The sequence below is a fragment of the Cladophialophora yegresii genome (genome assembly GCF_000585515.1).
Source record: "Cladophialophora yegresii CBS 114405 chromosome Unknown aczIN-supercont1.1, whole genome shotgun sequence".
NCBI lineage: Eukaryota > Fungi > Ascomycota > Eurotiomycetes > Chaetothyriales > Herpotrichiellaceae > Cladophialophora > Cladophialophora yegresii.
In genome coordinates, this window is record NW_006913045.1 from 3,759,000 (window position 1) to 3,782,453 (window position 23,454).

General features: G+C 54.2%; 10 protein-coding genes across 10 annotated transcripts; 6 read left to right on the plus strand and 4 right to left on the minus strand.

Annotated features, from left to right (window-relative positions):
* Positions 1-177: 177 nt before the first annotated feature.
* On the plus strand, positions 178-1,241 carry A1O7_01350 (uncharacterized protein; the record flags this gene model as incomplete). Its single annotated transcript, XM_007755388.1, has 2 exons — positions 178-297; positions 354-1,241. The coding sequence occupies 2 exons, from the start codon at positions 178-180 to the stop codon at positions 1,239-1,241; spliced, it is 1,008 nt and encodes a 335-aa protein (XP_007753578.1).
* Positions 1,242-1,718: 477 nt separating this feature from the next.
* On the plus strand, positions 1,719-3,179 carry A1O7_01351 (uncharacterized protein; the record flags this gene model as incomplete). The annotated part of the gene is made up of 1 exon (XM_007755389.1): positions 1,719-3,179. One exon carries the CDS (start codon positions 1,719-1,721, stop codon positions 3,177-3,179), a length of 1,461 nt encoding a protein of 486 aa, XP_007753579.1.
* Positions 3,180-6,325: 3,146 nt separating this feature from the next.
* On the plus strand, positions 6,326-6,925 carry A1O7_01352 (uncharacterized protein; the record flags this gene model as incomplete). The annotated part of the gene is made up of 1 exon (XM_007755390.1): positions 6,326-6,925. The coding sequence occupies one exon, from the start codon at positions 6,326-6,328 to the stop codon at positions 6,923-6,925; it is 600 nt and encodes a 199-aa protein (XP_007753580.1).
* A 386-nt stretch (positions 6,926-7,311) lies between these two features.
* A1O7_01353 (ornithine aminotransferase) lies at positions 7,312-8,851 on the minus strand (the record flags this gene model as incomplete). Its single annotated transcript, XM_007755391.1, has 2 exons — positions 7,312-7,497; positions 7,586-8,851. 2 exons carry the CDS (start codon positions 8,849-8,851, stop codon positions 7,312-7,314), a joined length of 1,452 nt encoding a protein of 483 aa, XP_007753581.1.
* A 647-nt stretch (positions 8,852-9,498) lies between these two features.
* Positions 9,499-10,185, plus strand: A1O7_01354 (6,7-dimethyl-8-ribityllumazine synthase; the record flags this gene model as incomplete). The annotated part of the gene is made up of 1 exon (XM_007755392.1): positions 9,499-10,185. One exon carries the CDS (start codon positions 9,499-9,501, stop codon positions 10,183-10,185), a length of 687 nt encoding a protein of 228 aa, XP_007753582.1.
* A 197-nt stretch (positions 10,186-10,382) lies between these two features.
* Positions 10,383-11,373, minus strand: A1O7_01355 (20S proteasome subunit alpha 7; the record flags this gene model as incomplete). The annotated part of the gene is made up of 3 exons (XM_007755393.1): positions 10,383-10,706; positions 10,758-11,315; positions 11,371-11,373. The coding sequence occupies 3 exons, from the start codon at positions 11,371-11,373 to the stop codon at positions 10,383-10,385; spliced, it is 885 nt and encodes a 294-aa protein (XP_007753583.1).
* Positions 11,374-12,213: 840 nt separating this feature from the next.
* A1O7_01356 (uncharacterized protein) lies at positions 12,214-13,100 on the plus strand (the record flags this gene model as incomplete). The annotated part of the gene is made up of 2 exons (XM_007755394.1): positions 12,214-12,312; positions 12,363-13,100. The coding sequence occupies 2 exons, from the start codon at positions 12,214-12,216 to the stop codon at positions 13,098-13,100; spliced, it is 837 nt and encodes a 278-aa protein (XP_007753584.1).
* Positions 13,101-13,681: 581 nt separating this feature from the next.
* A1O7_01357 (uncharacterized protein) lies at positions 13,682-16,194 on the plus strand (the record flags this gene model as incomplete). The annotated part of the gene is made up of 2 exons (XM_007755395.1): positions 13,682-13,921; positions 13,978-16,194. The coding sequence occupies 2 exons, from the start codon at positions 13,682-13,684 to the stop codon at positions 16,192-16,194; spliced, it is 2,457 nt and encodes an 818-aa protein (XP_007753585.1).
* A 968-nt stretch (positions 16,195-17,162) lies between these two features.
* Positions 17,163-19,334, minus strand: A1O7_01358 (uncharacterized protein; the record flags this gene model as incomplete). Its single annotated transcript, XM_007755396.1, has 1 exon — positions 17,163-19,334. One exon carries the CDS (start codon positions 19,332-19,334, stop codon positions 17,163-17,165), a length of 2,172 nt encoding a protein of 723 aa, XP_007753586.1.
* Positions 19,335-19,910: 576 nt separating this feature from the next.
* A1O7_01359 (glucosamine-fructose-6-phosphate aminotransferase) lies at positions 19,911-22,196 on the minus strand (the record flags this gene model as incomplete). The annotated part of the gene is made up of 4 exons (XM_007755397.1): positions 19,911-20,131; positions 20,182-21,758; positions 21,810-22,041; positions 22,100-22,196. The coding sequence occupies 4 exons, from the start codon at positions 22,194-22,196 to the stop codon at positions 19,911-19,913; spliced, it is 2,127 nt and encodes a 708-aa protein (XP_007753587.1).
* Between the last annotated feature and the right edge of the window lie 1,258 nt (positions 22,197-23,454).

Consider the following 23,454-nt stretch of genomic DNA (forward strand, 5'->3'; position numbering starts at 1 on the left):
ATACAAAAACTAGAAAGACAAGGCGTGTTACTACCAACCTCGCTGGAGAAGACTTCACGTCAAGGATTGAGACCAGCAATGCATTGACCCGGCGGGCAGCTATTCAACGACATCACTGATCAGAACACGTTGCTGCCCCTGCTCACTTCCCTACCCGTGTGCAACATCAGCCCGAAGATGACTCGGTTTCAAGATTGGGAGACCCAGCTGGTGCCGACAGTGAACGGGAGGATCTTCTTCCGTTACGCTGGCAAAGGTCAACCGATCTTACTCCTTCATGGTGTGCCACAGCATTCGGTGCGGCAGTATGATGCAGGGGTTCACCTCGATGCACGAAGCTGACCGGCTGACAGCTCATGTACCACTCCATCGCGCCGGCCCTGGTGTCGAAGGGCTTCCTCGCGATCGTCCCCGAGCTACCTGGCTTCGGGCAATCCATCGTCAACAAAGGCGCCCCACTGACATCCAAGAATGCCGCTGACGCGCTCCACACGGTCATGAAGTTTCTGGACTTGAAGGAATTGCACATATTCGCGTTCGACAAGGGTACTGGACCTGCCATCCTCTTAGCTCGCGATTATCCCAACATCATCAAGGGTCTCGTCATAGCGGAATACGCCCTCCCAGGCTTCGGTCACGAGATTGCGCAACAACCGAGCCGCGGTCAAACTATCTTTGACCACTGGCATCTCGGTCTCTTTACTCTTCCTGAAGTGGCCGTCTTCCTGATCCGCGGCCGCGAAGAGGAATTTCTCACGTGGTATTACTGGCATACTTCGTACAGTGGCCACAACGCACTACCGGATGAATTGTTCCAGCAATACGTCAAAGAATGGCGCCGACCAGGAGGGGTCGAGGCTGCTGCTGAGTTCCTGGGAGGCTCAGTCTGGGCAGACATGGAAGAGTTTGACTGCTTTAAGAAAGGCACGAGACTTCAGCAAAGACTGCTGGTGATGGGTGGCGAGGCCAGTATGGGCAGAGATGGTATCTTGGAGGCTTCCTGGAATGGGATCAGCGCCGAGCCTCTCGAGACAGTGATTGTCCCCAAGGCGGGTCACTGGATTGACACCGAGAACCCGCACTTCGTGGCTGAAAGAGTGGTAGAGTGGATCGGTCAGCTTGGCAGACCTATCCAAGAAGTGGACTTCAGCTGGTTGGACGCCAATTACAAGGACAGAATTCAGGCTGTTGAAGCCGCTGTGAAAAGAGCGACCATCACCTTTCACGTGGGAATACATTAGTCACGCACAGAATGCAGCTTTGAGCGGATGCAGTACATAACGCCTGTATGTTACCTCCAGGGGTGAATTGCCACAACGAGCCAATTACGCTTGCGCTTCTTAACAGACAAGGTCCAATGGTGCAATGGTGCCATAATACACACACAGAGCTGAACAGGCGGGCGGTGCCTCTTCCCTTTATTGGTTGCGCTTAAATGTGCGTACACACATAAAGACACGACTGGCACAATTGATTGGTGGCCCCAATACTGCACGTAGTACAGATTATGTAGGGACTCTTCTGCCTTGCACTGTATCTCAGCCTGATACATCCCTCCTCCGACTCTATTTCGTCTCTTCTACGTGGGTATAGTAGTGGAAGCAGACACAGTATGAGTGGGCCTGCCGGTTTTATTCTCGGGTTTCTCTCCCCGTAGCCGCAATCCCAGACACTTGCGCAATACTCGACTCTCGGTTGATTTGGTCAGCCCATCTGTAATGTCGAAAGCAACCACAGCCTCGCGAAACGCAAGCCCGAGACTCAGCCACCATCCATCTATCCAGCCGGCGGCATCGACGGACACCAGGCATGACAACACAGCACCCGCACCAGAACCTCGCAGGACGTTCGAAGGCCGCTTGCTCGGCCCAGAATTCCGTATCCTCGAATACCTGCGCTCCGACAACCATGGGGATGTGTACTCAGTGACGCGGACGCCCGCGCGGACCAGGCAAACCACGCAAGCGCGGGCCACGGACCGCGAGTCAACACTACTAGCATCCTCGAACTCGTACGAGGCCAAGGCCGTGGATCTCGCGCTTTGTGGGAGGGAACTCAGAACCCATCGCCAGAAGCATATCAAGAGGTTGAAGGCGACGGCGTCGTACGTGTGCGTTTTGAACGCGTGGGGTCTGAAATGGGTGGTTCGGCGGGTCAAGTGCTCGAATGCCGTTGTCATTGTCAAGGATGCAGGCACAGTCACTGGCACAGGCACAGGTAAAGACGCAATCAAGGGCGCTGTCACGGGGAGCGGTGATGGCACTGGCACTGGCATGGGCAGCAGCAGCAGCAGCAGCGTGGGTACGACGTCGGGCGCAGGTCCGATTGGTGACTATACTCCTCGTGCGAGCTCATTGTTTCCGTTTTTAGACGGAGATGATCCGCCTCAGCAATCTGAATGTGTTGCACTTCGATCACCTTCTCCTTTGCATCATGGTGGTGCCGAGACAGAGCAGGTTCAGGTGGAGGAGGGAGGAGGGCACGACCAGGACGAGGACGGGCACGGGGACGCCATCAATACCAATATCGCAGACGGTCCGTCCGTTGTTGTCGCGGGAGAAGCCGCCGGGCATGCCGCTCCCTCTGCGGGTGCTGAAGCGTGCGAATCAGAGAGCACACGGTCGGAAAATTCGTCTCCAGCACGCGACGGAAGTACCAGACCTCAGAAGCAGAAGGCCCGGTGGCGGGCCAAGCAGAGAGAGACGCGCCGCTTGATCAGGACACGACGTCTGGAGTCCGCCGCCGAGTCGAACGCAGTGCTGCTGCCGCTGCCGCGGCGGAGAGTGCGCATCGCGCTGAGGTTGCCCGGGAGTGGCGGGGAGCTCTGGGTCGATAGCTGGTACTGGTTTACTGCCGGCCAGGGAACCACTACCTCGAGCGATGCCCGCCCTGAAAATCCTTTGTCCAAGGTTCTCGATGGGCTGAATTGCCGCGGCGAAAGCGCGCAGGTTTACCTCCTAATGCGGAGGTCCGTATATGCGCCCAGGCCGTGGCACCATACGAGACTACTGGTTGGGGGAGGTCCCTCGGACTTCTGGAAGCACGGCCACGACACGACTTTCATTACGGTCGATAGGGACGGGCAATGGTCAGTCCCGGCGTACAGATGGGCTTGTGACGGTGAAAGATGTTCAATATGCCATATCGATGACACGAACTATGGGCAGAAATACCCATAGAGGAAAGCCTCATTGACGGCTTCGAATTCGGGTCTCGGCCGGCATTATTCCCCCGCAGCCTATTTGGCACCAGGGATTAGTCATCAACTCTTAAAGTAGCTGGCACTAGGTGGCTGGTGGGTGGCTAGGTAAGACTTCTTAACTAAGAGCTTTAACTATGGATTCCTTATAGTTAAGACTTATAGTTAAGAAGCCTTACCCAGCCACGCCGAAAAATCCCATTACAGACACCTACTCGGTCACTATTCTTATTGCTGCAGCAGTAGTTACTAATACTTAATGTATACTCCAGGTCAGTTACAGCACTGGTTACCACTATTATTGCTGTGTAACTCGCACTTGAGATACAGCCATCTTGGTGAGATTACACACAAAAAGTTGATGACTAATCACTGGTGCCAAATAGGCTTGCGGGTGAGATATCGATCCGGTGCCAGCCTGGCTTAATTTGGTGTCCCATTGCAGGCAGTACCCTGGAATGCATTCATCCTCGACTTCAGTTTCGGTTCTTACGAGCCCTGCATCGGGATACGTGGCACAGTAGCGTTCCAAGGTCGACTAAGTTCTCAGCCGGCTTGCTGTCCCCGAGCGTCCATATCTCGCTTTCCTCAGCGACAGACTCGGGGTGTTTGACATGTCACAGTGGTCACCACACCAGCACGGATACGAGGTAGTAGGCCAAGTGCTTGCATTAGTCCACTTAACCGTGCACGGTGTTCCGTCCTCCTGTGCAAACCAACACTCTCATTTCACTCTTGTTCGCGTTAGTCCTGTGCGTCCTAACCTATCGAGAAGCCCTACAGTGCCCTTTCAACAGGGTGTACCGCAGTATGCAAATGGAGTCTTCCTAGTGGCATATTTGAGTCCACTCCGCGATGCCTTCTTGTCCACAGATCTGTAACCAACCAGCCAACCGTGACCCGGTCGGGTCGACGTGGTGCAATAAAAACGGAAACGCTGAAGCTTATCCAGTTGGATACAATTGCCGCAATAAGGATAAACGAAAGGAAAAATGACCATCCGTATACAATGCTCTGTTACCCAATCTCGGTGATCCATATCTCAAAACCATGCGTGCCCAAACACTCGAACGACCTCTTTCGTGCAGGATAAACTGTCAGCAAACATTCGTCGAACCCTTATTCTCCTCTTGAGCTTTTCATGTCGGGGAATATCGTGTGCACCGCCTCCCGTGCCGTTTGAGGTGATCTTTCCGCTTGTAGGACTTTCCACATGCACAGCGAAAGGAGCACTGGCTCAAGGCGCCGTGAATTGTTCTCATGTGGCGGTCAACCGTGCGTCGATCATCCTTCAGGGAGACCTGGCAGCCCGGAAAGCCACAGATGACGTTTCTGTGTCGAGCCACATGGATTCTAACATTGATCAGTCCTGTGATCTGGGCATATCGAGGTGAAGCCAAGATCACTTACTCGAACCGTCGCGCCTCTAGCCAGCCCGACCCGTAACGGTCATTGCAGTGCGGGCATTGGAGGGCGAGATTTGGGGCAAGACAAGCTGCTGGCATGAGTAATGATTCGCGCTTGACTCTGTCCCTGTTCTGCGGCGGTGCATAAACGAGGGGCATTTCATTCATGAATGCCTTGGACGAAGGTGTTGTGCTCGAGTCGACCGAGCACGCGACATCCTCGACAAGGATGGGACATCCTTCCGGGAGATCACACTGACAGCCAATGCCAGGGATGCCGTTGCAGGTGACACAAGGGTCATCCAAGGGAAATTCTCCATACAGGAACTCTGGGCTTTGCGGTGAGGAATCATAGACGGTCTCGTGCTGATCAAGACTCCTGAGAGAGCTTGAATGCTGAGGGGTGAAGACAAGGCTTGGGGGCTGGGCTGGGTCGTCGAGGGGTTCAACTGCGTAAGATTTGAGGTTATGGCATTCCTGAGACGAGCAGAGAGCATCGTAACCTATTCGGAGGTCATAGTGACTGTTATGGATGACGGGTGCGCGAAGACAAGATGTCTCCGCGCACGTCCGTCACCCGGGCTGCGGGTTGAGTGATTGCCTATCGCCCAGAATAAGTAAAACAAAGCAGGACCACGGAGCACATTGGAGATCACGCACCCTTAGGGCTCTTGCTGGCTTCAACAGCTGCGGTTGTACCTCTTGCGAGGGCCGAAGAGGTCCTAATGTCCACGATGGACAGCAATGGAGCGGAAGAGAGAGATTCCAGGGGAGAAAAGGGCTGAAGATCATTAAAAGAAGTGAACGCAGGACACGCTGCCTCCCACATCAATCGGGCGCTGCTTGCGTGTATCATCGAGTAGGTGAACGCTCCTCTCCCATTCGAAAGGAACGGCACTCCGTGTTGGGGCTCTTCACCAGAGCCAATCGCTTAGACATCTGTGCGCCTCGTCACCCACTCGTTAGGCTGGTAAATTCGTATTTTCTCTTGCTGGCTGTGCTGGTGATAGGCTCAGGCTCAATGACCTGTCAAACAGGCTTAGGTCTCCCGTCGCCAGACTCCCATCCTTCTTTGGGGTTCAGCTTCGTCTCCAATGGTTGTGCTTGTGCTTGCATATGAAGACGGCTGTAGTCTCCACACAAGCACCGAGCTGTGCGGATCAGGGTGAGGTACAGCGTTGGTTGCAGTTCACAAGCCTGACATCTCTAATCATCCCACACATGTCCCCTGTCCCATGTCCCCTGTCCCATGTCCATTGTCCCTTGTCCATTGTCCCTTGTCATCTTACACGGCTGATCTGCGGCGCAGACACCTGCGCACCTCGAGGCCTAGACCAACGCTCCTGGGGCCATCCACAAAACACTGTGAAAAAGAAAGTCCAGGAGCCTGTGCAACCATGAGGCTCACGCCAACAATACACATGTCAAGTTTGCTGGCTTTGGCTTTTTTAGGCCATCAACCGGTTCCATTGAATTGGTAAGTGATTCCCTGACCTCGCCTCCTCGGCAACATGGGGCCTTTGCCACCATCCTCTGGTTCTCGACATCGTTGCCTTCGAGGTCCAAAGCACCGGCACGCGCAAGCAGCCAGGTGAGGCGAGACGATCGGTGACCTTCACAGCGATTGCAGCGTGGATCGTTCGTTAGAGGACACTCGAAGGTATAAAGATGCCGTGCTACTTAAAAAGGTAGGCATGAACGGCTTTGCGCGACGCCTAGGATGGCAGCCGCCATCTGTCCCAGCGAAATATCCGCGAACAAGTGTGAGAAGATGACGAACAGCTTCCAGGAGCGTGGCGGGTTCTTGCCAATGCAGCGCTTCATGGCCGAGGACTCCAGGAAGCAGCCATGGAGCACCGTCCATCTCACGAGCGAGACCAGTTTCCACTGCGTGCACGCGGCAACAACATCAGCATCACGGGCATCTACCTCATTGCCGGACTCATCGAGTGCAGCCACGAACGGCTCGGCGAAGGCGGAAGTAGCAGGAGAAATCAAGCCTTACCAAACATGCTCCGAGTTCAACCACGGGTTCAACAAGATATGTCAGCATGGCAATGGCGCCCACCAGCACAACGGCAAGCGCAACCCAGAGTCCAACGCTCGTTGCAACCGCGCCGATTTGCAGCTACCAGTCCGATGGGCTCAACCTTACGGTAGTCCTTCACAAAGGCAACAACTCCGGCGCCGCGAAGGCTCTACGAACCATGGTCTGCTGTACATCGGATATGTGTTTGCAGACGAAGGGACGGCCGGCGGGAAGTTGTCACGAAGCGAGGGAGGAAAGATCAAGGAACTCGAAGTCCAGGCGCAGATCTAGGCTCGGGGGCTCAGATGGCAGCGGAGAAGGTAGGGTTGAGCTCATAGAGTAGATGTCGGCCTTGGTGGTGGAATTTGAGACATGGGCAGGGGTACAGTACATGAGTCGAGGCAACTGGCACTACAGCGATCCGTGCCGCGCTATAAGTATACGCCTAGAGCTATTCATGCAAAATCATCAAGCCGAAGCTGAAGCTGGTGATTACACAACTGCCAGTGATCTCTCTTTTCACAGGTTATAGTGCCGATGGCGCCAACTCCTGTGATAATTTCACATTCTGCTTGTCGGTTGTGATACTACAATATCCGATGCATCGTAATCTCTTGCTCATCATGTCTATGATCATTGAAGACCCCAATTTGCCAGCCTTGCTCAACAGAGGAGGCTTAGTTGTCCACCCCTATGTGGACGTTCTTCTCACCCTCGGGAATGACTTTCTTCTCCTTCTCACCCTTCAGATCCGGCAACTCCTCCACGGCCTCACCAATAATCTTCAGTGCACGCTCGATTTCGTCCTGAGTAATGACCAACGGTGGGGCGAGGCGGATAATGTTCTGATGCGTTGGTTTGGCCTATATCGTACGTTAGCCAAAATACAGCCCGCCGGAAGGACCATGCTAAGAGCCTGAGCGAACATGCAAACTCCCCCGTTTAACTTACCAGCAACCCCTTTTCTTTCATCAACATGCACAAATCCCACGCACTGTGTCCATTCGTCTTCTCCTCATCGATCACAATAGCATTCAGAAGTCCTTTCCCTCTTATCGTCGTGATGAGGGGAGACTTCAAATCTTTCAACCCATCGCGGAAGATCTGTCCTAATCTCTCGGCTCGCTCGGTCATTTGCTCGTCACGGACGAGCTCGAGAGCGCGGATGGCCACCGCACAGCCCAGTGGATTGCCTCCATAAGTTGACCCGTGTGTGCCTGGCTCGACTGTGAGCATTACATCTCTGCGGCCGAGCACACACGAGACTGGGTACATGCCACCTGAAATGGCCTTGCCGAGTAGAACCATATCTGGCTTGACGCCAGCCCACTCGTGGCAAAGCAGCTTCCCAGTGCGGGCAATACCAGTCTGGATTTCGTCGCAAATGAGGAGAACATTGTGCTTGTCGCATAATTGGCGAATCTCATAAAGGTAGTTGTCGTCAGGAACCACGATACCGGCCTCACCTTGGATAGGCTCAACGAGGAAACCTGCAATCTTGTCTCCATGCGACTCGAAAGCCGTTCGGACAGCCTCGACATCGTTGTAAGGAATCAATTTGCCGGTCTTCGGACACGTGCTACCAACACCAGGAAGGTACGGACCGTAGTTATCCCGGGACTCGGGATCTGTAGACATGGAAATGGCTGAAAAGGTCCGCCCGTGGAAGTTCTCTGCCACGCTGAGGACGATAGCCTCACCCTGAGGTATGCCTTTGGATTTGTAACCCCATTTCCTGGCGATCTTAATGGCTGTTTCCACTGCTTCGGCACCCGTGTTCATTGGCAGGACCATGTCGAAGTTGAAGTAGTTGGTGACGAACTCTGCGAAACGAGGGAAGACATCATTGTAAAATGCTCTCGAGCTTAGTGTTAATGTCGATGCCTGTTCCACTAGAGCCTTGACAAGTTCAGGGTGGCAATGCCCCTGGTTGACGGCAGAATAGGCGGAGAGAAAATCCAGATACTGGCGGCCTTCGGGATCCCATACTGTTGTCCCTAGTGCTCGGGCAAAGACGACAGGCAGAGGGTGGTAGTTGTGTGCAGCATACTCATGCTCGGCATGAATGGCTTTGTCGGAGGACGAGGCGTGGTATTTTGATCGATGGACACCTGCGTTTACGGTGCCAGCGGGTTGGAACACGGGAGCTGTTGCTTTTAACTGGGTGCCATTGGTGGTGCCATTCACACTATCACTAGTCGTTGCGGAGGGCGCCATCCTGCTTGACAGTGTGGTTGTAGAACAGATTTCTCAAACTTTTGGTTTGCACGGTAATGAGGCGAAGCTGATTGGCCAGTAAAAAGGGTTGATATTGAAAGAATGCAGGTGGATTTGTGCTTTTGCGGCAGTGAAATAATCGTTCTGGCCCTGCAAGAGGCTGTGGGCGAAGTCAGAATATGTACTCAATCGCACAGAGTCCACCTTAGGTCATGTGCAGAGATTTCAATTCAACTTACACAATTGGGACTCTTTTCTGATGTGGTATGCTATGCCTCTAAGTGCAGGTGTATCCCTAAAGGAAGGAGACTGATCGCTAAAAGCAAGGTTAAGCGTATGCCGCACGTCTAGCCCGCGTAATGTGGGCGAGAGATAGACTGGGCTCCAGACTGGTTAGGCTTGCTGGTTGGTCTGTTGGGAGGGCGTGATTGAGCGTATGCAAGGGCAAAAGAGAGGGAAGAGGAGGGGGCGCACGAGGGGCAAATGGGAAGCCGCCCCGCTGACGACGCCCTTGGCCTTGCAGGGCATCTGCGGCTACGCGCGGGACAAGCCAAGCCAGGCTCTCTGGACCGTCCGCAGGCGCTTGCATCTAATTCTTGAATACACTGCAAACAGGGTCAGACACACTTCCAGCGGTAGCTTCAACGATGGCCACGCTAAAAGGGCCAGGTGCCGCTCAGAAACACGATGGCTCTGACCTGCGGATCGCCATAGTACACGCCCGGTGGAATACTACCATGATCGATGCCTTGGTCAGTGGTGCAAAGAAAGCCATGCTGGCTCAAGGTGTGAAGGAGGAAAACATCCTCGTCGAATCCGTACCCGGCTCATACGAGCTCCCTCTCGCCGTGCGGGGTATCTACCAGGCATCGCAAATACAGAGCACAGCGAGCACGGTTGCTGGTGGCGTGGGCAACCTCGCAAGCGGAATCGGGGATTTACTCGGCGGAAGCAACTCAACCACAGATTTGCATGGCAGCCTCCAACCAGGACCTCCAGAGCCAGAGAAGAAAGAAGCCAAGGGATTGAGACACACCTTCGACGCGATAATAGCAATTGGTGTGCTGATAAAGGGAGAAACGATGCACTTTGAATATATCGCAGATGCGGTGAGCCATGGCCTCATGAGGGTACAGCTGGACACGGGCGCTCCCGTCATCTTCGGCTTGTTGACAGTGCTGAACGAGGGTCAAGGGCTGGCGAGAGCTGGTCTTGAAGGCGGCACAGGGAAAGAAGCAAAGGGACACAACCATGGAGAAGACTGGGGCAATGCAGCTGTTGAGCTTGGAGTCAAGCGCAAGGGTTGGGGAGAAGGCAAGATTGCTGGAACGTGATACGACGAAATCAGCCACCGTGCCTGCCTCTCCCAAGCGCCGAGGGAAAGGTTTTGGTGTACGCCGAAAGCTTGCAGCAAGCTCCAGGGCCACACTGGTAGACCGCATACAGCCTCTACCTCTGTAGCTCCGAAAGAATCGACCTCTTGACCGTATCGAACGCCAACAATGCTACAATTCCGCGGCGGCAAGACCAATTACTCCTGCATTGCATCCTCTTCCTCATCGTCATCGTCGTCCCCTTCGAGAGTCTTCTTGGCCGTCTTCTCAGCCTCTTCGAGTAACTCTTGTGGCACTTGTTCATGTCGACCCTTTGTCGGTCCATCCAGGCTAGAGATCCAAGTCATTTCGAGCTCGAACTCCTTGTCTTTCGAGTCTTCATGTGCGACATAAATGATCCTGGCGGCTTCCATGACCGCATCTTTGAGGCTGAGCGCGCAGGTAGGTGAACTTAGATCTAGCTTTTCCAACTCGGCCTTTGCAGCTTGTCGTCCTTTGCCAGTTGCAGCACCGTAGTAGCCCTGTAGATTGTCAGTCTGATCCTTTTTCTTTTCTCATCCTCATGTGCGTACCCAATAGAGACCACTCGGCTCCACCATGTAAAGACCAGGACCACCTCGCTGGGTCGTTTCGTCCTCAGACTTGCCTCCTGAACCAGATTTTGGACCTTCTCCGACCTGGCCGTCAACACCCAGCTCGGCTTCTGAGTCCCAGCCTCCCAAGATAGCTGTGATGCCAAACGGGCGGACGCTGGAGTAGAGCGTGTATGCTTGCACATAGCTCCCGATCCTTGATGCTAGAGCGGAGGTAGGAATGGGAGCTTTGTATGTTTGTCTCCAGCTGCTCGCCTCGTCTCTTGCTCTGTTAATGAGATGCCGACCATCTGGTAATAGCCCTGAAGTAACAATGCCTGCATTGCGGTCCACTGTGGATATCCGTTTATTGGCACCGGGCTTCAGTAGCTTCGAGGTGATGATCTTCTCGCAAGCCAGAACAACTCCGTGCTTCGTCCGGATGCCAATGCAGGTACCGCCATTTTCAACTGCTTTTACCGCATACTCCACTTGAAAGTTTCGACCATCGGGTGAAAAGACGGAGTTGGAGAGATCGTAGCCAGTGCCTATCGACGTCTAGACAAAACACCGTTAGCACCGTCCGAAACCAGAACAAGATTAGAATACACACCATTTTGGCGAAGAGCTCTGAAAGAGGGACTCGTTAGGACTACAAGCTGAATATCAGTGAAAGATAGACCAGGGCGCGCTGATTGCACTGCTATGGATGTCGACAGGAATCTCGGTCAGGATGCAACTTTATTGCTGGAAACGCGCGCCTTGCACTGGCAGGCACTCGTGATGCCGCGTTTCTCAGCCTTGTTTGAAGGACTAACGTCTTGGCGCAAGGCTGAAATAGATCGGCGGTTTTAGGTTGGGCACCGACGCAACGTGTCATCACCTTCCTCATGTGTCATAATCCTCGGACAGGCACCAAGGCTTCTCCCTTCGCACTCTCCTCATCTTAGCTTGATCAAATACAAACCTCCTTGCCATCCTTGAAGAATTACATCTCATCCTACGCCAGCTGGTTCTTCACGCTTTAATGTTGAGCTGAGAACCGCCTTGCGTACACCGACGACTTGCAAGAACTCGGTTCGAAGCCACCCTACCCCGCTCCTTCCCTCATCCTTCCCATCCTCTCTCCTCTTGACCCTATCTTCACAAACAGATCAACAGCTCCCTTGTCCAAGGCTTTCAGGACCACACAGCCCCGTGGACTGGACCTCTGGATCCTTGGATATCAGTGTTTGTTCTGGAACTTACGCCCCGCTTGGACCACCTCCCCCGGATCCGGACACCACTGGCCTGGACCTCCTGTAGCAGAGTGTTGTTAGTTAGTACAATACGAATTTGAAGCCTAAATCCACGAATTTTTGCTTCCTCCTCTTCCTGCCTGGTTGTCGTTGTGTTGCAGACAAGGGATCTCTGACCGCTGGTGTTGCCATATCTGAGGTTGTCAGATCTCAGGAGTATGGCTTCTTCCGTCTTCTACAAATGCCACCACTGCGGTCTCGAGACGGATCTCTCGAACCATCTGGCGGCGTTTGAAGAACATCCTCACTGCAGACAGGTTTGTTCACATCCACTCCCGGTTCATGACCTTCTGATTCTTTGTGCTAGTGCGGACTAACGGCCTCTGAGAGCGATATCAAAATGCAAGACGACCTCATCAATATGATGACTCGCAATCTCCAGCTCAGCGCCCCTCAGAACGATGTGTCCATGCCTTCGACCCCGCAAGTCGTCCCGCAGTCAGCCCCCATCACATACATCACTCAACACTATCACCACTCTGCTCATCAAGCACCAAATGATGCCCCGGTCTCGACCTTCCTCGAACGAGCCAACATAAATATGTCGGCCCTCTTACCTTCACAGCTGCAGCTGTTCCAAAATGCTGATCCCGAGCAGAGAGCAAGATTGATAGAGCTTTGGCAGATAGCACCCCCTACTCATGGCAGTCAGATGCACCCTGACCACTTCAGCAACTGGCCAGAGACGAGCATAGAACGAGAAGAGGAGGCTGCCAAGTACCGGATGCAGATGTTCGAACAAGAGAAGTTGAAGAACCTTTGTGCGTTTCCTGGGTACGATACGAAACACAATGCTGAGCCCTATATAGTACATGGCTATGAGGCGTACCCTAACAGCAACGGAGTCACGGATCTTGGAACTGCAATGATGCAGCCGGAAGAGTACACGAAATCAACAGATCCGGTGTACAACAGCCGGGAGTGGTGGCATTTGGCGGATGAGGAGCCCATCGAGCATCAATATGGTATGCTTCAACAAATGTGGGGCTATGGGATCGACTACTCCGCCGCGAAGAGAAGCGATGGTGACTCGGAGATGTCCTGAACGATCTCCTAATCCATAAGGATCAAGTGGTGGAGGTGGCAGCATCCTGTTGGCGTTCGGCATGCTTCTGGGAATATCCTGGTATCAGCTGCATAGATCAGATTGTAGATAGTCTTGGGCTTCCCTTTGTCGGGGAGATGGCAGATATCAATGAGTTGGAGTTCCCGCTCGATCGTTCGAATAGCTATGGCCTTTTATTCCCTCTGTTCGTTGAAGTGCACCTAAAGTTTGTCTCCTCGAAGAACCATTTGCCGGTAACTGTCGTCTATTCGCTAGGGTTGGGCCGAATCGGGATCTCCTACTCCGTCCTGCACCCATGATTGGAGACGAGGACGAACAGAGGATAGCTCGAGCTAGACGATTAGAGTGCGGCGACGGCACATTCGCAATCTGTCTCGAATGGACTGTAGACATGACGAGATATTGACAAGATTCTGTAGCTGTAGCTCAACCATCGGTGGGTGGAGACGGTCGCGATCATCTCGACTCAATCTCGCGAACCGATTCTGCGTCCCCTCCGAATGTCGATTGTCCCGTCCTCATTCTCGCCACAAGGTCGGAGCCACGTTGCAGAGCTCAGGATGGCTTCTTCGATGAGTAAAAGAACGCAGGCGCGAAATGAAAAGGAGCTCCATCAACTACTGTCGGTTGCCGGAAACTCGCAGTGCGCCGATTGTGGTGCGAAGAACCCAGCGTGGGCAAGTTGGAATCTGGGCATATTTCTATGTATGCGATGTGCCTCGTTGCATCGCAAGCTGGGAACGCATATATCCAAAGTCAAGTCCTTGAGCATGGACACGTGGACCTCGGAACAAGTTGAGGTGAGTTTGACGGACTTCACGTTCGAGTGCTCGCGCATTCACTGACGACTCAATAGAGCATGAAACTTAACGGCAACAACGCGGTCAATAAAGCGTACAATCCCAAGAATAAGAAACCCGATATGCCGCTCGATGCCGACGAGGTAGACTCGGCCATGGAAAGATTTATACGGAAAAAGTACCAGGAAAAGAGTCTGGCAGACGGGAAACCACAGCCTCCCCAGCGAGACGAGTATTCACCCACCGCTTACTCTCCGAGACCGCCTCTTGAAGACCCAAATTCGCCCCCGCCTCCTGTTCCTACGAAGAAAGGCAAGATATTTGGATTTGGACTGAGGGCGTCGTCATCGGCGTACCCGTTCTCCAAGTCGGACAAGAAGAAGAAAGCACAAGAACCTCGCGTGGATAGCGCGTTCACTATCCCTACTAGAGGCTTCGATTCCAGAATGGACGATGCGCACTATGAGATGACAGACGCGGAGCTGGAGAAGAAGTTGGCTACCCTGCGAGACATGGGCTTCACCGAGACGGAGCGGAACGCAAGCCTGCTTCGACGGTTGAACGGTAACGTGGAGAGGGTTGTCGAGACTTTAGTTCGACTGGGACCTCGAGAGAATGGAGACACTACTTCGAGGCAGAACACAAGGTCGGCTCCAGCTCAAGCACACCCCTCTACTTCGAGAGCTCCTGAACCATCCTACAACCCTTTCACGCAATCGGCGAGTCAGCCTACTGTTGGCCTGTCATTGGGCAAGCCACAAGAACCCTCGACACCGACAAGCGCGACGACATTCGGCAGCAACAATCCCTTTGCTGCTCCGCCTGACCGGACGACAACTGGGCTTGAGCAATCGTTTCAATCCATGCAGGTATCGCAGCAGCCTCAACAAGCATTGTTTCCCCACAGCACTGGGGGTTATCCTAGTCAACCTGCCCCTATACAGGATCCTCGCTCCCAGTACTCAATGACGCCTCCAGTCCCATCCACGCAGTATCAAGACTTCGTGGCATCTCCGCCAACACTTCCCATGCCCAGCAACCCTTTCTTCCAACCCACCTCACTTTCAGCTCAGTCTACAGGAAACAATCCGTTCCTTCCCCAATCTCAAGTGCCTATGTCTCCACCGACAAATCCATTCCTCAGTCAAGGCTTCATCCAACCACCGCAACCACCACAAAGGCAGGTCTCGCTACCGGCCAGTTTTAATCCTTTTGGCATTCCACCTGCACAGACCTCGCCCGGGCATCAGCAGCAATTCCAACCGCAAGACCCCTTCGCCACGACTTCGCAGCAGACAATCCAGCAACAAAATGACTCTTTCCCGACGCAGGCCGCACAGCAGCAAGCTCAGCCAGCCGGCTACCAGACAGCGCAATCCCAATTCGCATTCCCCAACACCCAGTATGTCCAAGCTCAACCACAGGCGCCGGCCCAACAGCAGGCTCACGCACAAACACCGCAATTTCTACAACAGCACCAGCCTTCTTATCAGCAACAATCAGAACAACAATTTCCGCAACAAGCTCAGCAGCCGTTCCAGCCGTTCCAGCACATGCCTCAACAAAATAGCCGCCAGGACAAAAATTCCATCCTCGCACTCTACAACTATCCCCAACTTACGTCTCAACGCCTGGCATCCATCCCCGAGCCAGCAACTGACCAGCATCAGCAGCAACAACCCCAGCAGCAGCAATCTCAGCAACAGCAGCAGCAATACCAACAACAGTTCCCGCCAATGCCATCAGACCCGTTTGGGAATTTGCCATCACCGAAACGGAGCGTGACCATGCCAGTCAGTTTATCGAACATGCACTCCGCAGGGGGAAGCGGGAACCGGAACCCCTTCATGACGAATACAAATGCTACAACTCAGAATACGAATGCAACTACGAATCCCTTCGGTGGAGGTACGAGTCCATTCGCATCACCTCCGCCCCAGCCTGGTCCGCAGGCACAATCGCAGCCTTCACCATTCGGGCAAGTCCAACCCCAACCCCAAACCCAACAGCCCCAACCACAATACGCACATAGCCAGTCCCAGTCCAACCCGTTCGGCCGGGTCAAGGAGATCGGCCACGGCTTTGTCACGGGCGGCGGATTTCCTGGTTCGATGACAAATTACAGCCAAGGACCAATCTTGTCCACCCAGCAACGACCAGCGCAAGGGATTGCGCCACGGCATGCGAGTAGCGAGAGTATGGCGGTGAACAATCTTGACGCAGGGAGACACAGTCCCGACGCTTTTGCGAGTCTAAGTGCGCGGTACGGATGAGGTGGGAAGCGCGTGGAAAAGTAACGGGACCCTGTTTTGGAAGCTCGCACATGAGCGGACGAGAATATTATGCGATTTTGATGCGATGCGATGCGGCTGGTCAGGGAGAGGCCGAGGCCGGAGATTCGATTTGTATAGTGAGTGACGACTTGCGTGGGCGTGGATATGGATATGGCATGATGGGGAACATGGAGCCTGACAGCGGGCGCGACAATGAGTGCTGTGTCGCAAGTTTTCTCGGCAGTCTGTGCTGAACCCGAAAAATGATGATCTGAATGACCTCTGAACAGCCCGTTTATACAGCCACCTCGTGTACACTTAGCCGAGCAACCTGGAATTAATCCTGACAAGTACAACAATAGTGCGATGTACCCCGTAATGAAGCATGAGATATACATACCGTCGATCCGTGCTATTGCTGCCGTAGCAGGGGATGAGCCTTTCACCTCTGTCCAAACTCTTTCCTCTTCCTTCCTCATTCGTCCCCGACGGGTGCCCAACCGTGTCTTTCACTTTCCATACGGTTCGCGTCCATTCCGCTGTAGAAGTACCCGGCCGCGGGCCAAGTATAAATTATTATCTGGCAATCAACGCCAAAGACCCATGAAGCAACCCCCCCACTCTTCCCCCCCCCACCAAAGCAGCACGTACGGTCACTTAAGGCCGTCGCCGCAACCGCTGGGTCGTATATATGTGGACGATCCGTACGAGGTCAAGATGGAGTCATCATCATCATCGTCAACCCCTCAGGGGACCGTTCCCTCCTGCGAGGTAGTTACGTGCTCTACGCAAACGATGTTCCCATTGCGTCTGGATATAGTGCCTCGTCTCATCAGGTGAACCGAACTCAGACGGCGTCTCCCTCATACCACCCACCGCAGAGACTTGGAGACCTTCAGACTTGCAGACTTGAGCTTGGAGGGCGATACTACCACAGTACCTCGCCTGCTCAGCCGTCTTGATCCTCCTTAGTCGGCTTCTGGTTCTGGCTCTCTGTGTTTCCAGAACGGCTTCTCCACGACCCGTCTGAAAGGTTCGGTGTTGCTGTGGGGGCCCTTTGACATGGAGTCTTCCTTCTGCTTGCTCTTCGCGTTCCTCGTCACGTCTATATTTGCTCCGTCTCTCTTCGCGTGCCCTCGTCCCAGGATTTTCTGCCCACCATTACTGCCCTGTCCATGTCCTCCAGCCCCTTCTTCAGCTTCGACTCCAGCTCCCCCTGCGGGCGCAGCTCCACGCGTGACATGCTTTCGCAAACCCTTATTGCCGTTCTCACCCCACCGCTTCTGCAGAGCGGGATCCAAGCACCAAACGACCACGTCGCCCACCCTCCTCGCATCGTCATGCCAGTGGGAATTAAAAGCCCGCCAACACTCCGCGTACGCACTGCCCCGGAGCGCAGCCTGCATAGTCGGCTCCAAGTGGGCAAAGAAGACGAGATAATCGGGCCAGGGTTTCCGGCCCGTGCACGTGGCCCAGAAGATCTCTTCGCGCTCCCTGGCCAGCACCTCGGCTGGGAGGGTGTCGAGCTTGTGCGCTGAGCGTGGTTCATAGTGATGGTGGCGTAGTGGTGCGTGCCCTCCTCCCATGGCTCGGTCGTCGAGTTGCGAAGAAGCCAATGGCATGTGCCGGCTCATGTGCTTCTTGATCCACATGGTGGGGTTCGCGTAGAATTGGTCTGCCTCGTCCATGTACGTTTGCTTCTCCGTGTGGTTGAGGTCCAGTGGTGGTTCACACGTCAATGCCCAGCCTCGGATGCCTGGGTCGGTTGACGAAGGTGGATATTGCAGGTGAGAGCGCCAGGGCGTGGAGTGGCACGGCATGAGGGTGCCGATTGTCATGTTGGCTTGCCGTCCAAGGTACTGAGATTCGAACTCTCCGCGGAGGTAAGTTGTTAGGGAGATGATGCCGGAGTTGTGCATCTGCGAGGTATAGTATGCGATTGCGACGTTGAGGGCCAGGACGGGCAGTAAGATCGATTGGCGCGCCAAGGCCGGTCGTGTAGAAGGCGACAGAGATAGGAAGAAAGACGATACCGGGAGGGCGGTGATGATGTGCAGAGCCGGGAGAAGCGGGTAGATGAAGCGGACTTCCTTGTGCGAGATGAGTGAGAAGGCGGCGGGCACGAGGAGGGATATTCTCGCGAGCAGCCTCAGCGTGATCTGCCCTGCTGGAGTGGCGTCTTCGGTGGCCACGTCATTGCTCGATTGCCAGCACACACGGTATAGTCCGACCAAAGTGAATGGGAGCGCCGTCGTCAGCAGGAGAGGGTACCCCTGTGTAATGTAATAATGCCAGTCATTGTTCCCGTAGAACGAAGCCAAAGACTGCAGGACGTTGACGCGGAGGAAGTTGACAGGCGGGAATACCCACGCGTTGTAGAAGATCCGATCAACCACGGCGGAGAGCAGCAAGATCGTACTTCCACAGACGACCGTTTCGCGAGCGAACATCTTTTTCTCACCCACCGGACCATTCCGGTTCCAAACGAATGTATACCAGCTGAGGGTCATCCAAATGAGGACGTTCGTGGGTCGCAGAATCACAGCCACCGCCGCGCAAAGCAGGCTTCTTCTAAGCCTGGTGAGTTCGTCTGTGGACTTTTCCGTTCGGGTCGACGTCTCTCGGACGCGGACGCCATGGTCGTCGACGGCGGTGACGGCAGTCTCCTCGCGGTTGGGAAGTGGTACTGCCCAGTGCCATGGCCAATTGTACAGAGCGACGACCGTGAGCGTTGTTTCCAACGAGTTGGAGAAAGTCCGCGTTGAACAGAACCATTGCCACGGACTGGCGACTGTTAGAGCAAGGGCAGCCAGCGGCGCAGGGGACTGGGCGCCGTAGATGTAAGAGGCGAGCTTCCAGGTGTACAAGTCGCTCAGGGTGGCGAAAAGAGCTTGTAGTATCTTCGGCGCAGCAAGAAGAACCTCCGCTCGAGCATGACGCCGCAACCCGAGGAGCTCGGCGAGCAAGTCCGCCAACTGGTAGCATGTCCCAAAGATGGCCGGATGGATTGCTGATCGCAGATGGCGCTTCCACTCCTGTTTGTTCTTCATGAGCTTGAGTCCGCCGTGACATCGGGGGCTTCGTTGGATCCCACCCAAGTTATCCATGCTCCCGCTTCGTTTCCGAACGCCCATGGCCATGCTGGCTCCAAGGCTTGAAAGTACTCATCCGGCTGGAAGAACGTCTGCACAGTCAGAGCATTCACCAGACGAAACGCGAGCAGAAATAACAGCACGTTATGCGACTCCATCTGACGCCACGGTTGCCGCATCGGTCTCGACAGAGTCGACGTGGAGGCACTGGCTGTGGTACCGGCGGCATGCCGTGCGCCATTATTGACAACACTACCGCCCCCAGGAGGCTGGTCTGTCGACATGGCTTCCCGATGGATCACCGTCGTGACAGTCTTAGAACTACAGAAGTCATTTGGGGGGCCAGAGAAGCCTGAGGGGTCGCGAGACGCGACTTCGACTCTGAGCGTCGCGTTCTCCACTTCAGCCTTGTTGATGAGCAGCTCGCGCTAGCCTGAGATTTACAGAGGTGATCGAGGACACCCAAAGACCGCAGACAAACAAATTGCGATTCTCTACTGGGTATTGGCAGCTGATGGTACCTCGACAGTTCTACTCCCGGCCTCGATTGTGCGCCCATTTGCCCCAATGCTTCCGTCAAAATGATTCCCACACCTGCCTGGTTGGCCGGACCAAACACCACCCTTACTCGACAGTAACAGACTTGGCCAGGTTACGCGGGAAGTCAACGTTCAGGCCTTCGGCGACAGCCAGCCAGTACGCAATCAACTGCAGAGGGATGACATTCAACAGGCCTTGCAGAAGGTCCACCGTCTGGGGAACTTCAATGAGCTCGGTCTTCGAAGGAGGAAACTCTGGATCGTCCTTATTGCAGATCACGATGGGCCTACCACCGCGAGCAATGACTGTTGTGATGTTAGAACAGGCACTGAGGAAGGAATAAGTTGTTGCTTACCTTGTTGATACGCATTCAACGACTTAGCGAAGATGTTGTCCCGGGTCAAGATCATGATGATAGGCAAGTTCTCGTCGACAAGCGCCAATACACCATGCTTGAGTTCTCCAGACATCACTGCCTCACAATGCAGATATGAGATCTCTTTGATCTTCAGGGCTCCTTCCAGGGCAGTCGAATACTGGCTGCCACGGCCGAGCAAAAGAAGGGATTTCTGGTTTTGCAGAAATTTGGCGCACATCTCCTTGATCGAGTCGTTGAGCTTGAGGATCTCACGGAACTGATCGCTAACCTTGGCGAGGCCGTCGATGATCTCTGCGCGGCGAGCTGCCTTGGAAGCACGGTCCTCGCTAAGCGACAGAGCGAACATGATCATGGCCACAAATTGCGACGTGTAGGCTTTCGTGGAGGCGACACCGATTTCTGGTCCGGCGTTGATGTGGACACCGCAGTGGGTGAGCATTGAAATGGACGAACCGACCACGTTGACGATTCCAACCGTCAATGCGCCACGTTCCAAGCAGTACCGGAGTGCCATCAACGAATCAGCAGTCTCGCCAGACTGTGACACAAACACGCAGGTGTCGTCCCTGAAGACCGGCGCCTGTCTGTCGAGGAAATCCGAGGCCAACTCGACCGCAATGGGGATTTCTGTCAGCTCCTCAAAGGCACCACGAACAGCCATGCAAGAATGATAACTGGTACCGCAGGCAATGAAGATAAGTCTTCTGCATCTTCTGATGGTGCTCATGTATTGTCTGAGACCACCGAGAGTAACAGTCTTGTTGGCTACGTCCAAGCGACCACGCATGGTGTTGACGACCGACTCCGGTTGCTCGAAGATTTCCTTCTGCATGAAATGGTCGAACTTGCCCTTCATGATCTCTTGAAGCTCGAGCTCAATTGTCTGGATTGCGCGGACATTGCTAGTGCCGTCGTCCTTTGTCAATCTGTGGATGTTGAGCTGACCGTCGTGGATATGAGCAATATCATCATCCTCGAGGTAGAGAACCTTTTTGGTGTGTTCGACCAGGGCCGAAGCGTCAGAGGAGAGGAAGAACTCGGCTGGTTGAGGCATGCCATCGTCTGACAGGAATGCTCGTGATTGAGATCGGTGGAGGAGGGACTTGTCCGGTGGTGCGAGAAGGCCGCCGGGAGCCAACAGTCCGTTTGCGGACTTCTTAACTGCAACATTGTGGTTGGCGACCTCAGCAGCCAAAGCACCGCCTTCTTCACCGTACTCGACATCCACAAAGTCGACCTTCATCTTCTTGGCAGTCTTGACGCCCACCACCAGAGGAGAACCCTTACGGGCGGCAATACATTCGTGGGGGAAGTGGACCGACTTCATAAGCAGGCCAAATGCTCCCTGCAGCTCTTTAATGATGGCCTTTCCGAGGGTGGTGAAGTCAATGTCTGGGTGTTGATCGTAGAGGTATTTGGCGAGCTTCGCAATGCATTCGGTATCGGTGTCCGTTTCGAATTTGAAGCCCTTGCCTTCCAGCAAAGCCTTCAATTCTTTGTAGTTTGTGATGATGCCATTGTGGACAATGGCAAACTCCCACTTGGGGTCAGATCTGGTATCAGTCAGTCACAAGTTGTTGGGCGTGTGGAGGTCCCGCGCTGACCTGTGCGGATGGCAATTGAGTCTGGATGGCTGGCCGTGGGTAGCCCATCGAGTGTGTGCGATACCGCAGTGAGAGTCGAAAACCTTCGTCATGTCGACACCAGACTGGGCAACCAGCTCTCGGAGTTTGGCCACCTTGCCCACCTCTTTGAATGCGAACACCTCATTCTTCTTGTCGCCATCGATCGCTAGGCCTGCCGAGTCGTAACCTCGATACTCCAGACGAGAAAGACCTGGAATGTGGCTGTGAGTGAGCAATCTTGAGATGACCGGTAGACTGGCTGGACATACCATTTAGCAAGGTATCTAGGATGAATTTGCGGTCCTTCTCCACCAAGTAGTTGATGTAGCCGAAGATACCACTATTCCCTATCAGCAGTCTGTGCATGATTCCTGACTGGACATACGAACCACATTTTGTAGATTGGTCAAGTGTGTTTCTGGGTTGTACTCTGCTGAAGAGCCAGAGGAGTGAATGTGAAGAGGCACCGCTCGCCCTGTTTGTGGGCGTCGTGTTCGTCTCAATGGACAAAGGAAAGAATACAAGGTCCGTGAGAATAAAGGAAGGGAGGGGCTCAGGGAGGATCGGGGTCAGCGTAAGTTTCGGTGAGGATAAAGGACGAATTCGAGTAATATCTCAAGGGAAAGTGGAAGGGAAGGAGTCAGCTCTATGAGAAGGATATGGAGGATATGGCCAGGTGGTGGTTGCGCAGGCAAGTTCGTTGGTGTTTACTTATTGCTGACGGTCGGGCTGAAATAATTCGAGCCTCGACTGAACAAAGCTGCAGGTCTCGGGCATCAGCCATGCAGCAGAGGCGCATATGGACTGCCCCTAAAGACGCAACGTTCAGGGTCTTGCCGCCACGGCCTCGCATAGCAGTCCACTTGATAAGCCTGATCAACCCCGTCGGCACGCTCCCATCGCTGCATAGCAACGCCTAACATTCTAGCTTGGCAGGAACACTTGCGGAAAGGAGGAACCAGCTTGCTTCCAGTCCGAATCAGAGGGGCATCCCCAAGACTTTAAGCGGGGCCTTGCAGGCTGTGCGGGCTCCGATCTGAAGCGCGGGCTCCCAATCATCAAGCCCTCTCCCACTGGTAGCGCCGAATGTTCGAGGTGTCGTCGCTGGTGGTGAAACAGAGCTCTGTTGCGCTCCACACTTTTGTGCCACAGTCGTGTTGCAACACCAGGCACTTTGGCAGTGGTTCGTCAGTCCCTCTCAGGTGCACATATAGATTCAACGTCTGCTCAGGTCATTTGTACGGAGTACATCTCCAAGAATACGAGCCTTTACTCTGTATGCATTAACCCTAAGCAAGCCGTAGAGAGAAGCGAAGGTCACATTACTGCCCAGAGAGCTTCATCGCCAACAGAAGTGCCAGCCTGCGTGCTACGTACAAAGGCCTCGCAACATGTCCACCCGAGGGCGAGTCAGTGGCGCAGTCCAAAAATACCAGGTATGGACTTCGTCAGCTCCCCCTGTCTACTCGTAATGTTCTGAGACGTCACCACCATTGCCCTCTCCCGCTTCCTGAAACGGCTTGGCCCCCAAAATCTTGGTGCCCTGTTTCAGCGAGCGGATCAACTTCCACTCTGTGTTAGGCCTGATGGGTTGTCCGAGGTCCTACGAGGTATTGCCCAACAG